Raw genomic sequence first — 25,642 nt, 5'->3', positions numbered from 1 at the left:
GAATTTAATAATAGAATAGAATAGAATAGAATAGAATAGAATAGAATAGAATAGAATAGAATAGAATAGAATAGAATAGAATAGAATAGAATAGAATAGAATAGAACAGAACAGAATAGAATAGAATTATGGGATAGAATAGAATAGAATGCAGAATAGAATGCAGAGTAGAGTAGAGTAGAGTAGAATAGAGTAGAGTAGAGTAGAATAGAATAGAATAGAATAAGTAGAATAAAGACATGATAATAATAATAATAATAATAATAATAATAATAATAATAATAATAATAATAATAATAATAATAATAATAATAATAATAATAATAATAATAATAATAATAATAATAATTTTATTTGTATACTGCCCTTCTCCCAAAGGACTCAGGGCGGTGAACAGGGCAAACATATAAAAGTACAAAAATACAAAAGTTAAGAAAGAATTAAATGAGATGCCCAAGTTACAACAATAGGTTAAAATACATTTAAAACAACAATAAAATCCAAACCCATCCCCCATCAGGCCAGGCCGGCTTGTTCGAACAAATAAGTCTTCAGATCGCGTTGGAAGGAGCGAAGGTCGGGCGCCATGCGGAGCTCAACCAGCAATAATATAATATAATTATATAATAATTATATAATTAAATAGAATAGAATAGAATAGAATAGAATAGAATAGAATAGAATAGAATAGAACAGAACAGAACAGAACAGAACAGAACAGAACAGAACAGAATAGAATAGAATAGAATAGAATAGAATAAGAATAGAACGGAACGGAACGGAACAGAACAGAACAAAACAGAATAACAGAGTTGGAATTGACCTGGGAGATCATCTAGTCCAACCCCCTGCTCGGGCTCTTCTCCGCACTCTTTCCAGAGTCTACAGTTTCTAGCCCAGCTCTGGCCAGTGTCGCCACCCGCCCTCTGCTGAATGGCCAGCCTCAAGCCCCGTGTTTTTGCTCTGCTCCGCTCTTACTCACCCACGCAGTTCTTCCCAGTGGGGTCCGATTCGTAGCCCAGATTGCAAATGCAGCGATAGCTCCCTCGAAGGTTTTCGCACATGCCGTTGGGGCAGATGTCGGGGTTCAAGGCGCACTCGTTAATATCTGTGCCAGAGAATCGCAACCTCAGTCCCTCTCCTCAACATTCCCCCCACCCTCCTTTTTCTCAACCTTGGCAGCTTGAGGATGTCTGGACTTCAACTCCCAGAATTCCACAGCCAACCATGGAAACGCTAATGCCAGAGGACTGAGGGGGACAAGCCTAATAACAAAATACAGCTAGTCCTCATCTTACAACAGTCTGTTTAGTGACCATTCAAAGTTACAACGGCCCTTTTGTGACCTCCTGACAAGCAAAGTCAATGGGGATTCGCTTAATGACCCTGTTACCAATTGAAGAACTGCAGCGATTCGCTTAACAACCGTGGCAAGGAAGGTCGCAAGATCGGTGGGGCAAACCCGCTTAGCAAGTGTCTCGCTTAGCCACGGACATTTTTTTTGGCTCTGTTGTGATTTGTAATCTGAGGACTACCTGCATGTTCTAACTTTCCTGATAGGACTCCTAATCCTACTAAATGTCAAATTACATAGATTGAAAGAACACGGGGATAGATCATTGGAGAATTGAATGCGAAATCCCCTTTATGGTTAAAGCAGTAGGAAGATTAGAATCGTTCAGTTGGAAGGGGGCCCTTGAGGTCATCTAGTCCAACCCCCCGCACAGGGCAGGAATCTATACTAAAAGTATCTCTGGCAACCAGTCATTCAGCTTCCATTTGGATACATCTAATGAAAGCTCTCCGCTAGAGGTTTTCCCTTAAATTGTGCTTACTAATAGAAGGTTTTTTTTCTCACCCCCCTGTAATATTTCACCAGAATCTGCCTGAAAACCCATAATAAGTGTTGAGAACTTGCCTCGTCCATCCGCTGTGATGCCTATCCCACTACTGCACAATGCTTGGAATTCAGCTGGAGGGGACAGAGAAAAAAAATCAAACATTTATCGTTTGGGAAAGCAACATCGAGAGGTGATCTGCACAACTGAACGTGTTAATATCACAGGTGAAATATCCTCATTGCTTGCAAACGTTAATGCACCACGTGTCCTCCGTAGAAGCATTTTTTTTTAAAAAAATGAGAAGCTTTCTCAAATATTTTCCTAAATAGTGAAAAATAATTAGGTACAAATTACAAAGTGAGTGTTCATACAAGTTGATCCCATACATTTTTCACAGTGGGGAAACTTATGTAGAGGCACTGCAGAAGATTATTGAATTTCGAGGACGTATTTTTACACTGAGACAATTCTAGAAGTTTACAGTTCCAATAGAACCTTTGTGTCAGAATCCATTTATATCATATTCGTAAATGTATGTTTAAAACATTATTCCATGGATCCTGCCATCTCCGAGGAGGAGGGAACGGATGTGTATTGAGCCGGTATTAGGCATTTCAAAGGAAAAGAGAAGCCTTTTGAACTGGGGGAACAAAAGAGGGGGGTTAGGGTAGGATCATCTGGCTTGTGTCACGGAAGAGAGCAATAAACATAAAAGGTCCTAAGTTCCTTTTTCCCACGAGACGGATGATACGATGTAAATGATGGGGGACTGACCAAATGCGGTTAAGGGGGGGTTAAACCAGGAACTCTTTATAACGGTTTAGTTTGTGGAACAATATTAAGTCCTGTCTTGTATTCCTACAACCAAGCATGTCACAGTAAAGATTCTTTTTGGACTAAGATTTGGCTCCAAGAGTTTTGTCTTCCTAAGACGTGGTTTGGGGTGGGTCCTGACATTTTGTAGTTCAGGGTGGAACTGTGGAGTCCCTGGTGCTCGCTGAAGGTGGATGTTTTCTTGCAGACTTTTCGTTACCCAACTATGTAACACCACCAGGACTAGAAGGGGGGGGGTTGTGGAGAGGAGGAGGAGGAGGAGGAGGAGACTGTAGGGTCCTTGGTGCTCTCTGAGCTTGGTGGTTTTCTTGCAGACGTTTCATGACCCAACTTGGTAACGTTATCAGTGCCAGAAGGGTGTGGGATTTGCGGAGAAGAGGAGGAAGAGGAGGAAGAGGAGGAGGAAGGGTCTGTGGGATCCTCAGTCCTTTCTGAGTCTGGTGGTTTTCCCCCAGACCTTTTATTACCCAGCTAGATACATCATCAGTGCCAGAAGGGAGGGGGGTTGTGCAGAGGAGGAGGAGGACTGTGGTGTCCTTGGTGCGCTCTGAGCTTGGCGGCTTTCTTGCAGACATTTCATTACCAAACTAGGGAACCTCATCAGTGCTAGAACGGGGAGGTTTGTCTCTTTATGCTCCAGTCAAGGAACGACCAGCTCAGACAAAGACGTAAACAGCAGCCTAATCAAGAAGGGTGACTGCACAAGGCAACTCACTGGTATATAAACAGAAAGCAAACCCCACCCTCCCTCACACTGAGGATGTTACTTAGTTGGGTCATGAAACGTCTGCAAGGAAACATGCAAGCTCAGAAAGCACCAAGGACCCCACAGTCCTCCTCCTCCTCCAACAACAACAACAACAACTCCACCGCATTCCCTTCTAGCATGAAAAATAAGTTGGGTAATGAGTTGGGCAACGAAGCCTCTGCAAGAAAACTGCCAAGCTCAACATTTTAACCCTGAGCTACAGATATTCTCCTTTATCAGCTTTCTCTTTCTGCTTAAAACTGCCTGCTAAAATTACTAATGAAGCTGCAAATCTCCTGACTTACAGGTGTGCTCATTATCCCAAATCCTCAAAGAACCAATTCTTTGGCAAACGGCCACCGCCTGACTCCTGGCAAAGCAATTTAGAAACCAAAATATGCAGACTGACATTTGCCGGTCTGTTTCAGGTCAGCGGAGAGCCATCCAAGGTCACTTCTGCAGTTGCCAGATCTCTTTGATTTGTCCTCTCCCCCTCCCCCTCCCCATGGGCTACAGATGACCTCTCCAGGTGGACAAGCTGTCCCTAAGGCTTCTTCCCCCTATGCAGCTCCTCCTGGAAGAACTTCAAACTGCAAAAGGATCACTTGGTCATTCCAAGGAAAGCTTCAAAGTAAAAAAAAAAAAAACCTTGGCCAGGCCATCTAAAGAAAGCTGTTTTTTTTTAAAAAAAAACCTGTAATCAGTCATTCTCTTTTCTCCCCCCAGCCAAACTTCTTATATTCAGGGAAAAAAAAGTTTTTCTTGCACACTGCTCTCCCCAGATCCCAAATGGGACACTAGGAGAGCAGGACACATTTAGTGGTGAATGCTCCAACACTGGAAGTTTTTAAGAAGAGTCTGGACAGCCATTTGTCTGAAATGGTATAGGGTTTCCTGCCTTAGCAGAGAGTTGGACTAGATGACCTCCAAGGTCCAACTTCTTCTTCTTCTTCTTCTTCTTCTTCTTCTTCTTCTTCTTCTTCTTCTTCTTCTTCTTCTTCTTCTTCTTCTTCTTCTTCTTCTTCTTCTTCTTCTTCTTCTTCTTCTTCTTATTATTATTATTATTATTATTATTATTATTATTATTATTATTATTATTATTATTATTATTATTATTATTATTATTATTATTATTATTATTATTATTATTATTATTATTATTATTATTATTATTATGTAGGAATGGCCAGCCCGATCCATGGTGCTTGTGAGAAACACAGGAAGTGCCAGGTAATCAGTTCTTCCACTTAACATCTCTTCTTCTCTCCAAACAATTAAGGAAATAAATATGTCCTGTTCTCCGCCTAGAGTTGGCTTCCACCACTTCAGATGTTAGCAGCTCAATCCCACAACCCAGGCCTGGAATATTCCCAGCAGCTCTGCCCCAAATATGGTCCAAACAATGTCAAGAAGATCGCTGCCACGATGCAATGAAAGACCCATCTCTTTCTTATATACACCTCAACTGCATGTTAAAGATAAACTTCACCAAAAATGTCAACGCTGCAAAACATTGACATATTTTTGCACTGACAATATAAGAGACAGCCTGTTACTTTAATTGCTTCGCTTTGGGGGAGGGGGGGGAAAGGTCAGAGGAATGTTTTGAGAAGATGAGAAAAGCCCCCGTGCAGAATGGGAAGTGAAACTTCATATGTAAAACTAATTGGATAATGTGATTTATGACGTGTAGATAAGGGCGGGGATTACTGTGTGTTATGATGGGTTTGGGGGGAGGAGATTTCAGATTCTGGCATCCCTCCTTGAGTGGCGATGTTTCGTTTCATTCTTTTTAGATAAACAATGCCTGCATTTTGTTTGAACTGTCTCATTTATCGGAAGCATGACAAAAATATTTAGCATATTCTGCGGGCTCCTCAGAGCTCCTTTACTTTCCTGGGCACAGAGAAAGTTTGACTGCTTGAAAATCCAGAGGAGGCAGAAGCCTTTAGCTCGGACGTCTTCCGGGGGAACAAAACCTGGCGCCCCCAGTGATCCCTTCTCTGAAGTGGACTCACCGGAGTTTTTGGCAGGGCAAGGCTGGCACGGCTCTCCGAATCCGTGGTCTGGATTGGCACAGCAACACTCAGATTTGGTGACGGCTCCCGGGAAGGGACGGGCACAAGTGCCCTTCTTGATGCCACCATAGCAGGTGCTGCGGACGTGGGTATCCACGCAGACCCGCCCGTCCACGCCGATGGCCAGCCCTCCCAGGCACTCGCACCGAAACGAGCCCTCGGTGTTGATACACCAGCCGTTCATACAAATTCCCGGAGTCTCACACTCGTCAATGTCTGCAATAGGAAAGACAGGAGCAGTTAGACAGTGTTGTTCCCTTCTTTAGTTGGAGGGCAAAGGAAGCCACAGCGTGGAGCTGACCTCCCAAGCCTGCTGAAATACAGGTTTTAGAATGCTGTTTCGGAAGTCACATAGCAACAGTATGATTCCTTTGTGGCCAGTGCAGATAGTCCTAGACTTACAGCAGTTCGTTTAGCGACTGTTCGAATGAAAAAAGTGACTTATGATCATTTTTCACACGTACAGCCATTGCAGCATCTCCCTGATCATGTGATCAGAATCCGAACCCTTGGCAACAGGCTCATATTTATGACGGTCGCAGCGTCCCGGGGGGGCGTGTCACATGATCCCTCTTTTGTGACTTTCTGGCAAGCAAAGTCCACGGGGAAGCCAGATTCACTGAACAACCACGTTACTAATTTAACAACTTCAGGGATTCACTGAACGACTATGGCAAAACTCACTTAACAACTGTCTCACTTAGCAACAGAAATTTTGGGCTCGATGGCCATACGTTGAGGACCGCCTATAAATCATTCAGATAGTCACAGCAAATTTCCCCTATATAATTAACTGCTTTTTTTTTAACCACCGACGAGGATTTTTGGTCCACTGTCACAAATTAAATGATATAAATATAAATATAAATAAATAAATGTTCCCCCCACCTTGGAATATTGGCGTGAGTGGGAAAGAGGGATCGTGACTCTAGTTGCTCCAAAATAGGAGTTCGACAGAGACCTGAATTTTCTCCTCCACACTATGAAGTGGCTGCTGGAGATAATCCATCTGCTTGGAGTGAGGTATCATCAGAACATTGATGACACTGGTTGTAGATAGCTACTCTAAACCAGACTGAGAAACCTGTTGAAGACCTGACTTGGAACCTGGAGGCTACTACAGTCTATCTAGATGGGTCAAAAGAAGTTAAACCCCTTTAAAGTGGAAGTATCATTTCTGGTGATCAAATTGATTGATTCATTCTGCTTGTCCCTTTGATTCTGGATGGGAGCACAATGCCCTTAGAGCAGGGGTAGGCAACCTCGGCTCTTTTATGACTCATGGACTTCAACTCCAGCTGACTCAGGAATTCTGGGAGTTGAAGTCCATGAGTCATAAAAGAGCCGAGGTTGCCTACCCCTGCCCTAGAGCAACAGACCCACAGTTAGTGGATTTTTTTTTAAAATTCCATTTATATCCCGCCCTTCTCCGAAGACTCAGGGCGGCTTACAAGCTTAGCAGTAGCCTTCATTCTATGTATATGCCTGCTTATTAGGGCTTTCACACACACCCCAAGCGGCATTATTACAAAGTCAGCTTAATTGCCCCCAACAGTCTGGGTCCTCATTTTACCTACCTCGGAAGGATGGAAGGCTGAGTCAACCTTGAGCCTGGTGGGACTCGAACCTGCACTAATTGCAGGCAGCTGGTGTTACTTAAGGAGGCATTAGCCCACTGCTCCACCAAGGCTCTAGGACTGGGCTCTCCAAGAAATGGAAGCTGTAGCCAGAGGGGCTATCACCCACTTTGACTGGTAGGTGTGACCCCAGAGATACACTCTAGGAGACAACCAGGTCGTGGTTGTCCCAAAGGTGCTTTTTCAAAAAAGCAAGGTGGACTTTGTTTTTCCTTGAAGACATTTTGCTGAACTGAAGAAGCCTCTCGGATGAGAAGCGAAATGCCTTCCAGAACAAACAAAGCCCAGTTGCTTTTTGAAAAAGCACCTTTTCAGGCGCTCTGCGTGAGGTCCCTTGGAAGATGAGCTTCCACAGGTACACAGTGCTTCAACCCATTCACCAACTGTGGGGAGCAAGTTTAGCCCTAGTGACCCATGTGGTAATGAGACAACCATTCAGCCCAACTCAAGCAACCTCCAAGAGGAGGCTCTGCTGAGGGTTTACATCTCATCTTAAGCAAGGCCCAGTCCTTTGTCCCCTAGGACAGGGGTCCCCAACCCCTGGTCTATGGACCGGTACTGTGGCATGCCACCAACCGGTCCGCAGAAACAAGCAAAGCCCCATCCGTGGGATGCAGGCAGCGCACAAAACCACGTGCCCCCCCCTCCAGCCCACAGAAAAACCTTTCTCCACGGAACCGGTCCCTGGTGCCCAAAAGTTTGGGGACCTCTGGACCGGGATACAGGATGTCCTCAATGCTTGGCCTTCAAGAGGTGGTTGAAGAACTTACTTTTCTGCTGAGTATTGAGGGGCTAGTGGTAGATGGACTTCCTTTTGCTAATTAGTTTTTGGCAATCGTTGCACTTTGATTTTTTTTTCTCTTATCAATAACCAGGATTCTTTGAAGTGTATGCCAGCGCTTCCCAACGTGTACGGGGGCAGTGAGGCTCCACCTTGGCCACGTCAAGACATGAGCAACAAATCCCAGGATTACCCAGCCAGCAGTGCTTAAAAGTTGCCAAGGTTGGGGAAACCAGGGCGTATGCAAATCTCTACAAATAATATAAAATAATAAAGATTGGCAAAGATCCGCTTCCCTGTCCCTTCCACCCCATTTCTGCTCCTGTGTTCTGAAGCAGCGCATTTGCCTCCCCTCAGGCAAGGCAGGTTCGTTTGCCATCATTCCAGGGGTGGATTATTTCCCCGCTATCGTGACCTCTGTAAGTTAAAGCCCATTGGTGAAAAGAAAGAAAAAGAGAGAGAGAGAGAGGGAGGGAGGGAGGGAAGGAAGGAAAGAGAAGGGAAAGAAGAGAAAGAGAGAGAAGAAAGAAAGAAAGAAAGAAAGAAAGAAAGAAAGAAAGGAAGGAAGGAAGGAAGGAAGGAAGGAAGGAAGGAAGGAAGGAAGGAAGGAAGGAAGGGGGGGGAAGGAAGGGGATAAGAAAGAAAAGAAAGAGGGAAGAATGAAAGAAAAAAAGAAAGAAAAGAAAGAAGGGAGGGAAGGAAGGAAGGAAGAAAAAGGAAGGGAGGGAGGAAAGAAAGAAAGGATGGAGGGAGGGAGGGAGGGAGGGAGGGAAGGAAAGAGAAAGGAAAGAAGAGAGAGAGAAGGAAGGAAGGAAGGAAGGAAGGGGATAAGAAAGAAAAGAAAAAGGGAAGAATGAAAAAAGAAAGTAGAGAAAAGAAAGAAGGGAGGGAAGGAAGGAAGGAAGGAAGAAAAAGGAAGTGAGGAAAGAAAGGAGGGAGGGAGGGAGGGAGGGAGGGAAGGGGATAGGAAAAAAGAGAAAGAGAGAGAAGGAAAGAAAAAAGAAAGTAGAGAAAAGAAAGAAAGGAGGGGAGGAAGAAAAAGGGATGGAGGGAAGAAAGAAAGGAAGGAAGGAAAGAAGGAAGGAGGGGGGAAGGAAGGGGATAATAAAGAAAAGAAAGAGAGGGAAGAATGAAAGAAAAAATGAAAGCAGAGAAAAGAAGGAAAGGAGGGAGGGAAGGAAGGAAGAAAAAGGAAGGGAGGAAAGAAAGGAGGGAGGGAGGGAGGGAAGGAAGGGGATAGGAAAAAAGAGAAAGAGAGAAAGAAAGAAAGAAAGAAAGAAAGAAAGAAAGAAAGAAAGAAAGAAAGAAAGAAAGAAAGAAAGAGTCTGAGGATTTTACGTGTCCAACCGAATGGGCCAGAATCCGGCCATTTCCCCCTTCCCCGGCTCCCTTCCAGCCGGGAGCGCCCCCCCCCCGGCACCCACCCACGCAGTAGCGCCCGTTGGGGGCCAGCACGAAGCCCAGCTTGCAGATGCATTTGAAGCTGCCGTCTTCGTTCAGGCACATTCCGTTCAGGCACATGTTGGTCGTGGCACATTCGTCGTGATCTGTGGGGCAGAGAGAGGGGGAGAAGAATCCGTCAAGGGGGGGTGGTGCTGCCCATACGGACACCCCCACCCACCCCCCCGCAGCACGAGAGCCGGGGAAGTCGGAGATCCGCGGGGCTCGGGAATCCGTTTCCCGCTCTGGCTGTGTCCTTCTTTGCCCCCCGAGCAGAGGGCACCAGGCGGCCCGCTTTGCTCCTGGCCGCATCTGAGCACGGCGGATTCCCTGCCGACTTAAACACAGGGATTTTGTTTCTCTTGGTTTCCATTCCTGCTGCCTTGCAAAGAACAGGTGCGCCCCAAAGGATGATGTCGAATAATTCCAAATCAATAAATTAAACAGGGATCCTTCCTTCCTTCCTTCCTTCCTTCCTTCCTTCCTTCCTTCCTTCCTTCCTTCCTTCCTGCTCTTCCTTCCTTCCTTCCTTCCTGATCTTCCTTCCTTCCTTCCTTCCTTCCTTCCTTCCTTCCTTCCTTCCTTTCCTTCCTTCCTTTCCTTCCTTCCGTCCTGCTCTTCCTTCCTTCCTTCCTTCCTTCCTTCCTTCCTTCCTTCCTTCCTTCCTTCCTTCCGTCCTGCTCTTCCTTTGTCTCTTTCTCCTTTCTCTCCCTCTCTTCACTTCCTTCCTTTTCCCATCTCCTTCCTTCCTCTTTCCTTTCCCTCCCTCGCTCCATTTCCTTTCTTCCTCCCTTCCTCCTTCTCTTCCTTTTCCTTTCTCCTTTCCCTCCCTTTCCTTCCTTCCTCTCCATCTCCTTCCTTCCCCTCTCCTTTTCCTCCCTCCCTTCCTCTCTCCATTTCCTTCCTCCCCACTTCCTTTTTCCATTTCCCCCTTCTCTCCCTCTCTTCCTTCTTCTTCAGTTCCTTCCTTCCTCCTTCTCTTCCTTCCTTCCTCCTTTCCCTCCCTCTTTCCTTCCTTCCTTCCTCTCTCCTTTTCCTTCCTCCCTTCCTCTCTCCATTTCCTTTCTCCCCCCTTCCTTTTTTCATTCCTCCCTTCTTTCCCTCTCTTCCTTCTTCTCCAATCCCTTCCTTACGTCTCTGATTTTTTTCTCTTTCTCCTTTCTCTCCCTCTCTCCCTTCCTCTTCCTCCATTCCCTCCCTCCCTCTCTCCACTTCCTCCCTCCCTCCTTCCCTCTCTCCATTTCATTCCCCCCTTCTCTCCCTCTCTTCCTCCTTCTCCATTTTCCCCCTCCTTCCCTCCCTGCCTGGTTGCATCCCTGCAGAGCCAGGCAAGCAGCAGCAGCTCAGGACGGGCCTAGGAAAAGACTCCTCCTGTCAGAATCCATTTATATCACATTCATAAATGTATGTTTAAAACATTATCCCCCCCCCCCCGGATTCTGCCATCTCCCGAGGAAGGAGGAGTGGATGTGGATTCAGCCTGCCTTAGGTTATTTCAAAGACCAAGGGAAACTTTTTGAACTGGGGGAACAAAGGGGAGGGTTAGGGAAGAAGGCATCTGGCCTGTGTCTCCATTTGAATCTGTAAAGGAAGAAGGCAATAACCGTAAAGAATCGAAGTTCCCTTTTTCCCAGGAAAGGGATGACACGAAGTAAAATGATGGGGGGCTGACCAAATGGGGTTGAGGGAAGGGGGGTTGAACTGGGAACTCTTTATAAAGTTTCAATTTGTAAAACAATACCAAGTCCTGTCTTGTATTTCCACAACCAAGCATGTCCTAGTAAAAATTCCTTTTGGACTAGAACTGACTCCAAGAGTTTTTGTTTTCCTAAGATGTGGATTGGGGTGGGTCCTGACAGATCCAGAGGCGTCCTGCGGGACAAGGGTCCGGCTGTGCATCAGAAACAGCTCCAGGGCCTGGGTCAGCCGGAGGAACGTAGGAGATGCAAGAAAGAGACGCTTTGTTCCCTCCGAAGTAAAGTTTCACCAGCCTGACTGCAGAGGTACCCGCCACAACCCTTTAGCACAAATAACGCCAGTGGCATTTTTTGCATGGCGACGTCTGGTTGCAGAGCCCAGTGGTCATCCTGGAGACGCCCCTGCAAGCACGTCGGTTGCAGGATGGATGGATGAGGAGAGCGGGGGGGTGGTGTTTATTTTTTTTATTTTTATTTTTTTTATTTTAATTCCATTTATATCCCGCCCTTCTCCGAAGACTCAGGGTGGCTTACAAGCTTAGCAGTAGCCTTCATTCTATGTATATGCCTGCTTATTAGGGCTTTCGCACCCCCCCCCAAGCAGCATTATTACAAAGTCAGCTTATTGCCCCCAACAATCTGGGTCCTCATTTTACCTACCTCGGAAGGATGGAAGGCTGAGTCAACCTTGAGCCTGGTGGGACTCGAACCTGCACTAATTGCAGGCAGCTGGTGTTACTTAAGGAGGCATTACCCCACTGCTCCACCAAGGCTCTTTATTTGTGTGTGTGTGTGTGTGTGTCTTGGGGTGCGACTTTAGTGTGGGGTTGGCGTCAGCAGGGCTTTTTTTCTCATAGAACGCTCAGAACGGAGTTCCGGCACCTTTTTTGGATGGAACCTTGTAGGGTAGGCAAGGCGGGTTGTATGACATGTGTGAGTTCCGGCACCTTTTTCTTTTACAAAAAAAGCACTGGGCATCAGTCACTTTCCTCCCAGTTGAGGCTGAGACGGGACGCAACACAAAACAAAAATCAGAACTGGAGCGATCAGCAGGCCAATTAATATGCAAACGAGCCCTTGGTGGGGGGGAGGCGCTGATCAGTGACAGCCGTCCTCGTCGTTATGTGGACTATATGTCAGAGAGTGATGTGCCATCTCTTCAGGTTTGCAGGATGCTTTTCAGCTGGTGCTGAAAGTTGTGTGTGGGGGAACCTGCACAAAGAGGTCAAAACAACACGCATGGCTATTTTTTTCACGTGCAATGCACGGTGGGGACCGCCATCTTGACTGTTTTGACCACACCCTGCACCTTAATACAGCTTATGGCCAATTAGAGCAGTGCTTCTCAACCTCGGCCGCTTTAAGACGTCTGGACTTCAACTCCCAGAATTCTCCAGCCAGCAAGACTGGCTGGGGAATTCTGGGAGTTGAAGTTCAAACATTTTTTAAATAGACCAAAGTTCGGAAACTCTGAATTAGAGAATCCACTGGTCAGAGTTACCCTGGACAGGATCAAAATCAGTTTAGCAGCTGGGGGAGCAGCCCAAAGCCACGACGGGTGTGGCCATGACACAGAAGTGGGCGTGCCCATGACATGATGATGTCAGTCACGTATAGGAAAGAGTCGGGACTTTATATGGGGTGGGGGTGGGCGGCTTGCTATGTAAAGCCGAAATAAATGTGATGCTTCTTTTCTGGGGTGTCTTGCACATGCGGGGGGAATTCAACTCACAAGACTCGTTTTTCTCACCATGTACATGTATACATCCGAACTAGATTGCGTTGTTTCCCTGTGTCATAGAATATATGTGGGTACGTGGGTATACGCAAAAACATTTTGGTCATATTTATGTAGTGTATACTGGAGGTGGTGACCCTTAATGCATACCGATTAGTGTACATTTAAAGTGACAATAAAGTTATTCTATTCTACTCTACTCTACTCCATTCTATTCTATTCTATTCTGTTCTGTTCTGTTCTGTTCTGTTCTGTTCTATATTCTATTCTATTTATTCTTTTCTGTTTTATATTCTATCCCATCCCATCCCATCCCATCCCATCCCATCCCATATTTTCTATTCTATTCCATTCCATTCCATTCCATTCCATTCCATTCCATTCCATTCCATTCCATTCCATTCCATTCCATTTCTATTCTGCATTTTGTTCTGCATTCTACTTTATTCTTCCAGCCCTTCCTTACCTGCGCAGTTTTTGCCGTCCGGTGTGATTTCAAAACCGGCGTTGCAGATGCACTGGAAGCTGCCATCGGTGTTCACACAGCGCCCGTTCCGACACATCACACCGTTCATGATGCATTCGTCGATATCTAGAAGAGGGTCCACAGGGTGAATCCGCTGCCCGGAACAGTGTGTCTCAACCTTGGCTACTTGAAGTGGTTGTGGACTTCAACTCCCAGCATTCCCCAGCCAGCCTTGCTGGCTGGGGAATTCTGGGAGTTGAAGTCCAGACATCTTAAAGTAGCCAAGGTTGCAAAAACGTGGCCTAGAACTGCAGGCGACCCCAGGGCGACCCGCGGGCAGGAAAGCTTATCCCGCCACTCAGAATCCTCGAATGGGGGTGGGGGGGAGGTGGAGTCCTGCATCCCCCAGCTCAGTCCCACAAACCATGCCTGGAACATTCCCAGCAGCTCCTATCTCTGTTCCAGATGTGGAGGAGAGGGTCCAAACAAGGCTAAGAAGATGGTTACCATGATGCAATGAAAGACTTGCCTCAACCGCTATCTTGACTCTGTGTGTGTCACCCCACTGTGACTTACCGATGCAGGCTTGTTTGGTGGGCGTGCTCTGGAAGCCTTCGTGGCACTTGCAGTGATAGGAGCCAGGGGTGTTCACACAATCACCGTGGAGACAGGGGCTGCTCGAACACTCGTCCATGTCTTGAGAGAGAGAGAGGGAGAGGGAGAGAGAGAAGAGGGGGAGGGAGAAAGTTAGAGAGGAGGAGAGAGGAGGGAGGGAGGGAGAGGGAGAGAGGAAGAAAAAGGAGAGAGAGAGAGAGGGAGAGAGGAGTAGGGAGGAGAGAGAGGGAGGGAGAAAGAGAGAGAGAGAAAAAGAGGGAGAGAATGACCAGCTCTCTGCAAGGAGTATAAATCCTTCCCTTCCCCACCACCCAGTCAGAGCCGAAGAAGCTTCTTGGATGAGAAGTGAAACGTCTTCAAGGAAAAACAAAAAAAGTCCAGTTGCCTCTTGAAGAAAAGAATCTTTGGGACAACTGGGTGATGGAGGATCTCCATAGACAATCCCTGTTAAAACTGAAGGAAGATGCCATTTTTGGAAGGACCGCAAATCCATTTCCCCCCCAGCATCAGATGTCATAGTCTCCTGGCCTCTCTGATACCATCTTTCCCAGAAAACTGAAATAATTATTGTCCCAAACATTTATCTTCATCCAAATTGGCCATTATTATAATTAATGGCCCAAACCTTATTCCCATGCCTGTCATTGGATAAATAGATTCAGGGAGATTTGGAGAAGCATTAATTGTTGACTGGAGACATCTGGTCCCTAATTTAAAAGCACCGTTTTGCCAGACAGGCCCTCCCCAATGTTTTTGAATCAGCAGACCTGGGCTGAGTCATATCCCAGCCAGGAGCCCTATGGTTGCTATGACAGCAACAATCATAAAGACAAATAACAGGGCAAACGATATTGCTCCCCCAATTTTCTCGGGCCATTTATACATTTGGGGCACGGAAAATTAATTGGGTGGCTAAATCTGCAATTCTCATTTCTTTGCAAATCCCATTGTTTGCCCGCAGAGCGGCAATTTTTCTATTCTCCCACACGCTTCTTCTCCAGCATAGCAGGGCTGGGTTTTAAATCAGAAACCTTCATCTTTTAATTATAAGTGTCAAGCTTGAAGCTCGCTTTGCTTGTGCAACAGTTATTGCTTCTCAGCTTGCCAACAAACTTGGGGGGAGGATGGAGAAATGGAATGCAGGCTCAAAGATAAAAGAAGGCAGACCATGAGAATCAAGGACGATTCACCAGGTGTCTGACCAGACTCAGACCTTTTCTCATAACAATATATTTACATCTAATTGGGCAACGTCATCTATACTTTTACTATAGGGGTTTGTCAGGGCTGGTTTTCCTTTCATACGTGCCGAAATGATGCACTCAATAAAGTTTTTACATTAAGAGATCGGAATGTCTCAAAAGTGTTTGCTTGGCTGGGTTCGTCAGTCAGAACCTTGACAATAATTTTACCTGGATCGGGACTTCTAATTTTATTGTTTTAGATACACAGACAGTCCTCGACTTACAACAGTTCATTCAGTGAGTGTTCGAAGTTACAACAGTCCTGAAAAAAAGTGACTTAAGGCAATTTTTCACACTGACAACCATTGCAGCATCTCTGTGGTCACATGATCGAAATTCAGACTCTTGGCAACTGACTCATATTTATGACGGCTGCAGTGTCTCCCCAGGATTCATGTGATCCCCTTTTGCAACCTTCTGACAAGCAAAGTCCAAGGGGGAGCCAGATTCACTTAGCAACCGTGTGACTCACTTAACAACTGCAGGGATTCTCTTCACAGCTGTGGCCAGAAAGGTCGTAAAACGGGACAAAATTCACTTGGCAAATGTTTCGCTTAGCAACAGAAACAGTGAAGGATTCCCTGTATTTACATGTTACGATTTTAATGTTTTATGCTGTGAAACTACCCAGAGTTGCTTCCTTACGAGATGGGCGGTAAATAAATGTCATCAATAAATCAAGTCTCTTTTTTTTTAACGATGCTTTCAGTTTATGGAGGGAAATAAAGCGTTGATCTCTGCTGCAAATGGCCTTTCAATTTACCCCTAGATTTAGGGAAACAACTTAAGGGCTATATCAGAGTTTTTTTCTCCGAGAAATGATGCTCGGGGATGTTTCGAAAAGGGGGAACTCCTGAAACGGTTCGATGGAGGCCTCCAGGTGTGTCTCTTAAATAAAAAATGCTCCCCGCAACCTCCATTTTTACCTTGAGAATTGGTGTTATTTTATTAAATTCTCTCGTACATTTTTGTTACAAGTGACCTCAGGATCATACACTCATGTCCCTGACTTTGCACAGGCCAACCGTAAATCAAAGAGAAGAGCAGGCAACAGTTGGGTTCCTCTAACCCAGGGGTGGGAAACTATGGCCCTTTTATTTATTTATTTATTTATTATTTATTTATTTAATACTATTTCTATACCGCCCTTCTCCCGAAGGACTCAGGGCGGTGAACAGGGCAAGAATAAAAATACAAATTACAAAAGTTAAAACAAGATTAAATAAATGCTCACATACTAAAATACATCATTAAAACCTAATAAAAAACAGTAGCAACCCCCCCCAATCCCCTCATCAGGCCAGGCCAGCTTGTTCAAAAAAGTATGTTTTTAGCTCGCGGCGAAAGGAGCGAAGGTCGGGCGCCGTCCGGAGCTCAACCGGTAGCTGGTTCCATAGCTCCGGGGCGCCCACAGAGAAGGATCTCCCCCTGGGGGCCACCAATCAACATTCTCTGACCGGTGGCACCCTGACAGCCCACCCTTTTATGGCTGGTGGACTTCAACTCCCAGAATTCCTCAGCCAGCATGGGGGAGCTATGGCCCTTTTATGACCTGTGGACTTCAACTCCCAGAATTCCTCAGCCAGCATGGGGGAGCTATGGCCCTTTTATGACTTGTGGACTTCAACTCCCAGAATTCCTTACCTAGCATGGCTGGCTCAGGAATTCTGGGAGTTGAAGTCCACAAGTCATAAAGGGGCCGTAATTCCCCACCTCTGATCTAACCCAAGGTTTCCCAACCTTGACAACTTTAAGTTGCGTGGACTTCCATCTCCCAGAATTCCCTAGCCAACCGCACTGGCTGGGGAATTCTGGGAGTTGAAGTCCACACATCAGCAATGGCTTCGATCTTCTCAACAGATAATTTTTTCTGAGCAAATCCCGTCCCTGACTTAGTTTCTGCATGCATGTCTGAATGGCAGGCAGCAGGAAAGACTGTCCAGAAAAGTCAAAATGGTGGCCTTGTCCGCATCAAGGAAGCTCCGCTGCTTTTTTTGCACATCACAGGGCGGGAGTTTGATATGGCGGTCAAAGCCACCGTCTTCACTTTTTTTGGATCTGCAGCACCCACTTTGGCTGTGAACCAAACCTCAACCCGAGGAACCAGCATCGGCCTGGCTTGGCACAGACTGTGGTTTGCTCACCGATACACTCGCCCCGCACGTCTTGCTTGTAGCCCATGTTGCACTCGCAGCGGTAGCTGGACGGGGTTGGGATGCAGCGCCCGTTCAAGCACAGGTTGGTGAAATGCTTGCAAATGTCGATCGTCTGGTTCAGTGTCGCGGTGCCTAGAAGAGACATGGCAGCAGGGGGGGGGTCACGTGGAGGGGAAGCCCCGCCCAGATCTTGGCGGGGGGGGGTCTTGGCAGGGCCAGAAATGCCCTTGTTGGCACACTGAGCCCACTGACCAAAATTTGAGATCTTCTTGGGTACAATGCAGCCACTTCTGTGGTGGCTAAACCATGAGGACTAGAACCCTAGTTTTACAGAAAGGACTTCTAGAGCAAGATCCAGCTTCCTCTGGGAAATGCCCCTGCCCCAAATTCTCCTGATGGACATCAGATGCTCTGTGGATTTGCTTCCAAGATGCTTTTTCACACGGCAACTTGACTTTGTTTTTCTTTGAAGACATTTCGCTTCTTATCCAAGAAGCCTCTTCAGCTCTGACTGCATGGTGGGGAATAGGAGGATTTATACTCCTTGCAGACAGCTGGTCATTTGCATCCTTTTAGAGGATCGCTGGAGAAGGAAATGGCAAACCACTCCAGTATCTTTGCCATGAAAACCCTATGGACAGTACCAAAAGGCAAAACGATATGACGCTGGAAGATGAGCCCCTCAGGTCGGAAGGCGTCCAATATGCTACTGGGGAAGAGCAGAGGGCTAGTACTAGTAGCGCCAGAAAGAATGAAGCGACTGGGCCAAAGCCGAAAGGACGCTCAGCTGTGGATGTGTCTGGTGGTGAAAGGAAAGTCCGATGCTGTAAAGATTTTTTCTCCATAGGAACCTGGAATGTAAGATCCATGAATCAAGGCAAGCTGGACGTGGTCAAACAAGAGATGACAAGACTGAACATCGACATCTTAGGTATCAGCAAACTAAAATGGACAGGAATGGGTGAATTTAATTCAGATGACCATCAGGTATACTACTGCGGGCAAGAATCCCTCAGAAGAAATGGAGTAGCCTTCATAGTCAATAAAAGAGTAGGAAAAGCAATACTGGGATACAATCCTCAAAATGACAGAATGATCTCAGTTCGAATCCAAGGCAAACCATTCAATATCACCGTAGTCCAAGTCTATGCCCCAACCACCGGTGCTGAAGAGGATGAAATTGACCGGTTCTATGAAGCCCTACAGCACCTTATAGAACTAACACCCAAAAATGATGTCCTTATCATCATGGGGGATTGGAATGCTAAAGTAGGAAGCCAAAAGATAATCGGAATAACAGGCAAGTTTGGCCTTGGAGTACAAAATGAAGCAGGGCACAGGCTGATAGAATTTTATCAAGAGAATACGATGGTCATAGCAAACACTCTTTTCCAACAACCCAAGAGACGGCTTTACACATGGACATCACCAGACGGTCAACACAGAAATCAGATTGACTATATGCTCTGCAGCCAAAGATGGAGAAGCTCTATACAGTCAGTAAAAACAAGACCAGGGGCTGACTGTGGCTCAGACCATGAGCTTCTTGTTGCAAAGTTTAGGCTTAAATTAAAGAAAGTAGGGAAAAGCGCTAGGCCAGTCAGGTATGAATTAAATCATATCCCTGTTGAATATACAGTAGAGGTGACAAATAGATTTAAGGAATTAGATCTGATAGACAGAGTGCCTGAAGAACTATGGACAGAGGTTCGCAACATTGTACAAGAGGTAGCAACCAAAACCATCCCAAAGAAAAAGAAATGCAAGAAAGCAAAATGGCTGTCTGAGGAAGCTTTGCAAATAGCTGAGGAAAGGAGGGAAGCAAAAGGCAAGGGAGAAAAAGAAAGATACGCCCAATTGAATGCAGAATTCCAGAGAATAGCTAGAAGAGAAGAAGAACTAAAGAGCCTCTTGTTGCGGGTGAAGAAGGAGAGTGCAAAACTTGGGTTGAAACTAAACATTAAGAAAACCAAGATCATGGCATCTGGCCCTCTCAATTCCTGGCAAATAGATGGGGAAGAAATGGAGGTAGTGACAGATTTTATTTTCCTGGGCTCCAAGATCACTGCAGATGGGGACTGTAGCCAAGAAATTAAAAGACGCTTGCTCCTTGGGAGGAAAGCCATGTCAAATCTAGACAGCACACTAAAAAGCAGAGACATCACCCTGCCAACAAAAGTGCGTATAGTCAAGGCTATGGTCTTCCCAGTTGCAATGTATGGCAGTGAAAGCTGGACCATAAGAAAGGCTGAGCGCCAAAGAATTGAAGCCTTTGAACTATGGTGCTGGAGAAGACTCCTGCGAGTTCCTTGGACTGCAAGGCGATCAAACCGGTCAGTCCTAGAGGAGATCAACCCTGACTGCTCTTTAGAAGGCCAGATCCTGAAGCTAAAACTCAAATCCTTTGGCCACCTAATGAGAAGGAAGGACTCACTGGAGAAGAGCCTCATGCTGGGAAAGATTGAGGGCAATAGAAGAAGGGGACGACAGAGAATGAGGTGGCTGGATGGAGTTACTGAAGCAGTAGGCGTGAGCTTAGATGGACTCCAGAAGATGGTAGAGGACAGGAAGGCCTGGAGGAACATTGTCCATAGGGTCGCGATGGGTCGGACACGACTTCGCAACTAACAACAACAAGAGGATCGTTGAGACCACTTGGAGGCTTATCTGTGTCCTCAGGGTCACCTGAGGGGTGCAAATGGGGATGGAGCCTCCTTGGAACTGCTGAAAGGACTGTGTTGTTCCAAGGAGGCTCCACACCCATTTGCACCCCTCAGGTGACCCTGAGGACACAGACAAACCTCCAAGTGGCCTCAATGACTCTCTAAAAGAAGGCAAATGACCAGCAGTCTGCAAGGAGTATAAATCCTTCCCTTGCCCACCATCCAGTCAGAGCAGAAGAAGCTGCTGGGATGAGAAGCAAAATGTCTTCAAAGAAAAACAAGGAAGTCCTGTTGCCTCCTGGAAAAAAAGCACATTTGGGACAACTGTGACTTGGAGGACGGAGTACCGTATTTTCCGGCGTATAAGACGACTGGGCGTATAAGACGACCCCCTACTTTTCCTGTTAAATTATAGGGTTTGGGCTATACTCGCCGTATAAGACTACCCCACTGCATACAAAGTCTGCTAGGATTGGGTGGGTCAGCTCTCCCTCCCTCCCTGCCTGCCCAGCCCTCCCTGTCTCCAAGACGCAATTTTTTTTAAAAAAATCCCATTTATATCCCGCCCTTCTCCAAAGACTCAGGGCAGCTTACAATCTAAAGCAGAAATCAATGTGCTTAGCAACGTACAAAGTACACTTCCGGCATCCAGAGCCTGCCTGCATTTCTTTAACCTCCACATGCTTCCGACTCTTGACAACTTCAACGTTGTAAACCTTGCTGCTGTTAGTATCCTGGGTGACTCTTCTCCAAACCCCCTCTACCCCAACCCGGGTGAAAACGCTAACGTGCTCCCAGTGTGTGCCTATCCCTCTCCAACCAACTGCCCCCCCCTCATCCGTATCTGGCTCCAGTGGGCTCCTCCACACGTCCCAGGGCCACCCTCCAGCAGTCCCCGGCTCCGGTCCATCTGACACCGACGGAAAACAGCCGGCCCTTGCCTCCAGCGCGCAGGCTATAGCATGCAGTCCCGGCACAGGTCCGTCGGCAGGCAAGGGAACAGCTAGCATGTTTTGTAGTGCCAAGGCTCCCTTTATGGCAAGGCAGACTGGGCTGTCCTCCTGAGTGCCTGCGGGGTCCTCAGCAAAGCCCTGTGATGCAGGCGCGTGCAAACGCCGTGAAGCAGCTGGTCGTCGGGTTTGCAGAGCCAGGAACCGGCGATCAGCTGATAGTCGGGCTTGCTGATTACGGGCGACCTCCTGCCTTGTTTGTCGGAGCGCCGGGTCATGGAGCGAGCTGTGTGCAGTGGGGGGGGGGTGAGCAGGTGAAGCAGGGCTTGTTTTTGGAACGAGACCCCCTGCGTAGTGTCAGGCCCGCAGGGCTCGACAACAGACAGCAATTTTGTGATTCTCTCCCCCTTCCTCCCCCCCTATCAATGAGCTGCCGAGGTTGCCTGCGTGTGTGTATGTGTGGAGGGGTGTTGCCTCTGGTTTTTCCTGTAACATCGGACAATAAAACCGCCCCTAACCCTAACACCCGGCGTATAAGACGACCCCCGACTTTTGAGAAGGTTTTCATGGGTTAAAAAGTCGTCTTATACGCCGGAAAATACGGTATCTCCATAGACGTTTTGCTTCCAAAACTACTTATTTACTTAACTTTAGTACAGCCCCACCCCACCTCATTCCAACAGACTCGGGAGATGTCCTTTCTCTGTCCTTTCAGAGAAATGCCTCTCCAATCTCTTCTTAAAAACTTCCACCACTTCTACAGGCTCTGTCGGGCACGGAAACTCTGATTTTAACCAACGTCTTGGCAAGGCGCCCTCTCTCACCAATGCTGGAACTCCCGGGGCCCGTCCCTGGCAATCCAGGGATGCCCCCTTGTCCGTTGGCTCCGTTGGGCCCAAAACCTCCGGGACCACTTATCCCCGGCCCAACCCCATTGGGACCGAAGCTGGGAAGGCCGGGAAAATTGCCTGGGAAACTCGGAATGACAGGAAGACCTTCGATGCACAGCCAGCGGTATTCATCTGCAAGAAATAGAAGCAGACAATATTCCTGATTACTGACTGGGCTTAAGGTAAGGGTGGCTATAAAACTCACTCACCAATTAGGCCGTGTCTTTTGCAGCTCCTCTTTAGCTATTCTCATCAATGTTGCCGTGTCTTTTGCAGTTCTCCTTTAATTATTTTCATTAATGTTGCTGTGTCTTTTGCAGCTCCTCTTTAGTTATCCTCATCAATGTTGCTGTGTCTTTTGCAGTTCTCCTTTAATTATTTTCATTAATGTTGCTGTGTCTTTTGCAGCTCCTCTTTAGTTATCCTCATCAATGTTGCTGTGTCTTTTGCAGTTCTTTAATTATTCTCATCAATGTTGCTGTGTCTTTTGCAGTTCTCCTTTAATTATTCGCATCAATGTTGCTGTCTTTTGCAGCTCCTCTTTAGTTATCCTCATCAATGATGCCGTGTCTTTTGCAGTTCTCCTTTAATTATTCTCATCAATGTTGCTGTGTCTTTTGCAGCTTCTCTTTAATTATTCTCATCAAAGTTGCCATGTCTTTTGCAGTTCTCCTTTAATTATTTCTCATCAATGTTGCCGTGTCTTTTGCAGCTTCTCTTTAATTTAATGTTATTTAATGTTTTGCAATTTATTTAATGGTTTCCACCGTGTGATCCTTGTAAATTTATGTTTCAACTCAGCTTCTCCCTCCAAAGCATTCATGTGGCTGGGTCTTCGCTTTCTTTGTGTGTGTGTGTGTGTGTACGTTGGTCCTGACCCGGCTTTGCCACTTTGCTGGGACGTTGTGTCTCTTTTTGGACGTGAGGATTGCAGGCCTGGGAGACACGAGGTCTCTCATTGCGGAGGACGAGGAGGAGGAGGAAAGGAAAAGAAAGGAGAAGGAGAAGGAGAAAAGGAAAGAGGGAGGAGGGGAGGAGGAGGAAGAAAGGAAAAGGAGGAGGAGGAGGAGAAAAGAAGGGGGAGGAGAAGAAGGAGAAGAAGAAAAGGGGGAGGAGTAGGAGAGAGAGTAGAAGAAGGAGAGAAGGAAAGGGGAAGGAGGTGGTGAAGGAGAAGGAGAGGGATAGAGGGAGGAGGAGGAAGGAGAAGGAGAAGAAAAGAAGGCGGAGGAGGAGAAGGAGAAGAAGAAAAGGGAGAGGAGGAGAGGGAGAGAAGGAAAGGGGAAGGAGCAGGAAGAAAGGAAAAGGAGGAGGAGAAGAAAAGGGGGGAGGAGAAGGAGAGAAGGAATGGTATAGGGTTTCCTGCCTGAGCAGGGGGTTGGACTAGATGACCTCCAAGGTCCCTTCCAACTTTATTATTATTATTATTATTATTATTATTATTATTATTATTATTATTATTATTATTATTATTATTATTATTATGGAAAGGGGGAGGAGGAGGAGAGGGAGAAGGAGAAGGAGGAGAAGAGAAGTAAAGGGGGAGGAGAAGAAGCACTTTCTGAAAAACTACAAGGAGTCCTCAATCTATGACTGCAGTGGGAACCAGAATGTCTGTCACTAAGTAACACAGTTGTTAAGTCAGCTGTGTCCCACTTTATATCCTTTTTTCTAAATACCTTTATACGTTAAGTGAATCACATGGTTGTTAAGCAAGTCTGGCTCCCCCTCCCCTCCCCCCGGGGCTTTGGTTGTTGGAAGGGAGTTAGGAAGGCTGCAAATGGCAATTAATGTGTCTCTAGCAAGCTGCAACTGTTGTAAATACATGCTGGTTGGCAAGCGTGATTGTGTGAGTGTGGGCCGCTGCAGTGTTGTAAGTGCAAGGAAGGACCAATCAAAAGTCACTTTTTCTAGTGCTGTTTTAACTTTGAACGTTCCCTAAATGAATGGTTGTAAGTCAACCATATAACAGGTTTGTGTAAAGCTCTTGAAAGAATCTGCAAAGCCATTAATGTGAATTAAGGACCGTATCATGGAAACCCTGCAGCTGCATTAATGAGAATAATTAAAGAGAAGCTCCAAAAGACACGAAAACATTAATGAGAATAACTATAGAGAAGCTCCAAAAGACACAGCAACAATAATGAGAATAATTAAAGAGAAGTTCCAAAAGACACGGCAACATTGATGAGAATAACTAAAGAGGAGCTGCAAAAGACACGACAACATTGATGAGAATAACTAAAGAAGAGCTGCAAAAGACACGGCAACATTGATGAGAATAACTAAAGAAGAGCTGCAAAAGACACGGCAACATTGATGAGAATAATTAAAGAGGAGCTGCAAAAGACACGGCAACATTGATGAGAATAATTAAAGAGGAGCTGCAAAAGACACGGCAACATTGATGAGAATAACTAAAGAAGAGCTGCAAAAGACACGGCAACATTGATGAGAACAATTAAAGAGAAGCTCTAAGCACCTAATCCCAGTGGAGGAAGTGCAACAGATTTGCAGCTGTACTGCTGTGCCACTCATCCATTGTCCTTCTTTGGGTCTCCTCTGGAGCTTGATGTTGCCCCGAGTCCCTCCAGGGGAGCTGTGGGGTCTTAGGCAATTCACTCACCTGATCCCCGTACAGGGCACATCTCCGGAGTTTGTCCAATGGCCCAGCAGCGCCCGGAGTCGCAACAGCATTGCATTTTGGTATACTGGCCAGGAAGCTCCCCTGCGCACCGCCCACCAATCAGCGCGGAGAAGCAGGTGCCAATCCGTTGGTCTGCAGACGGAAGAAAGACAGAGGTAAGCCAGGAAATGGCCGGGTGGGGTACAGGTAGTCCTCGACTTATGACCACAATGGAGCCCAAGATTTACGTCACTAAGTGAGACATTTGTTAAGTGAGACATTTTACAACTTTTCCTGCCACAGTTGTTAAGTGGATCGCTGGAGTTGTTAACGCTAGCAACATGGTTGTTAAGTGGTTTTTCCCATTGACTTTGCTTGTCTGAAGGTGGCAAAAGGGGATCACATGATCCCGGGACACTGCAACCGTCGTAAATGTGAGTCGGTTGCCAAGGATCTGAATTTCGATCATGATCAGTTGACCACAGGGATGCTGCAATGGCCATGAGTAGGAAACAACGGTCCCAAGTCACTTTTTTCAGTGTTATTGTGAATGCTCACTTATCAATCAATCAATCATTCAATCAAATAAACCCCTTGCATTCACCGTGCTGGCTGGGGAAGATGGGAAATGGAGTCCAACCTAAACCCAGACAGCCTGCAGTTAGGAGATTTGCTCAAGCAGTCTGAAGGCGAAATTGCATGCAGAGGATCGCAGGGTCCCCCCTCCTGCTACGATGGGGGGGGAGCCTCGTGGGGAGGGGGGGCTTTGGGCTTTGTCAGCAGGCTATGACAGAGGGATCTTGGATGGGCCGAAATTCCCACCTTTTTTTTTTCTTTGCATTGAATGAGGTAGTCCTTGACTTACGACCAAAACTGAGCGTCAAATTTCCAGTGCTAAGCCAGACAGTCGTTTGTGAGTTTTGTCCCGTTTTGTGACCTTTCTTGCCACAGTCGTTAAGTGAATCTGGCTTCCCCCATTGACGCGGCTCGTGAGAAGGCCGCCAAAGGGGATCACGCGAGCCCCCCCGGGATGATGCAACCGTCGCGAGTACAGGCCTGTTGCCAAGCCTCCAAAATTTTGACCACGTGACGGTCGTAAGTGTGAAAAACAGTCATACGTCGCTTTTTTTTTTAGTGCCGTTGTAACTTCGGCCACTAAATGAATGGCTGTTAAGGGGAGGCCCCTTGTAATGCGGAGACATCAAGACTTTATTTCCCATTAAGCACTGAGGGGCGAAAAG

The 25,642-nt window shown here is 46.5% G+C and overlaps 1 protein-coding gene across 1 annotated transcript in view; it reads right to left on the bottom strand.

Moving 5' to 3' along the window:
* The window catches only part of FBN3 (fibrillin 3), a gene marked incomplete at both ends in the record, with an annotated part of 201,276 nt that overhangs the window by 101,515 nt on the left and 74,119 nt on the right, over positions 1-25,642 (bottom strand). The window contains 6 exons of the mRNA XM_081314809.1: positions 9,344-9,466; positions 13,261-13,386; positions 13,837-13,956; positions 17,264-17,407; positions 21,713-21,910; positions 24,402-24,554. Coding sequence (XP_081170935.1) covers positions 9,344-9,466; positions 13,261-13,386; positions 13,837-13,956; positions 17,264-17,407; positions 21,713-21,910; positions 24,402-24,554 — 864 coding nt within the window. The remainder of the gene's footprint in view (positions 1-9,343; positions 9,467-13,260; positions 13,387-13,836; positions 13,957-17,263; positions 17,408-21,712; positions 21,911-24,401; positions 24,555-25,642) is intronic.

The sequence above is a fragment of the Vipera berus genome (genome assembly GCF_964194415.1).
Source record: "Vipera berus genome assembly, chromosome: 1".
NCBI lineage: Eukaryota > Metazoa > Chordata > Lepidosauria > Squamata > Viperidae > Vipera > Vipera berus.
Note: the sequence above shows the minus strand (reverse complement) of the source record. Positions and strands in the feature narration are given on the sequence as shown.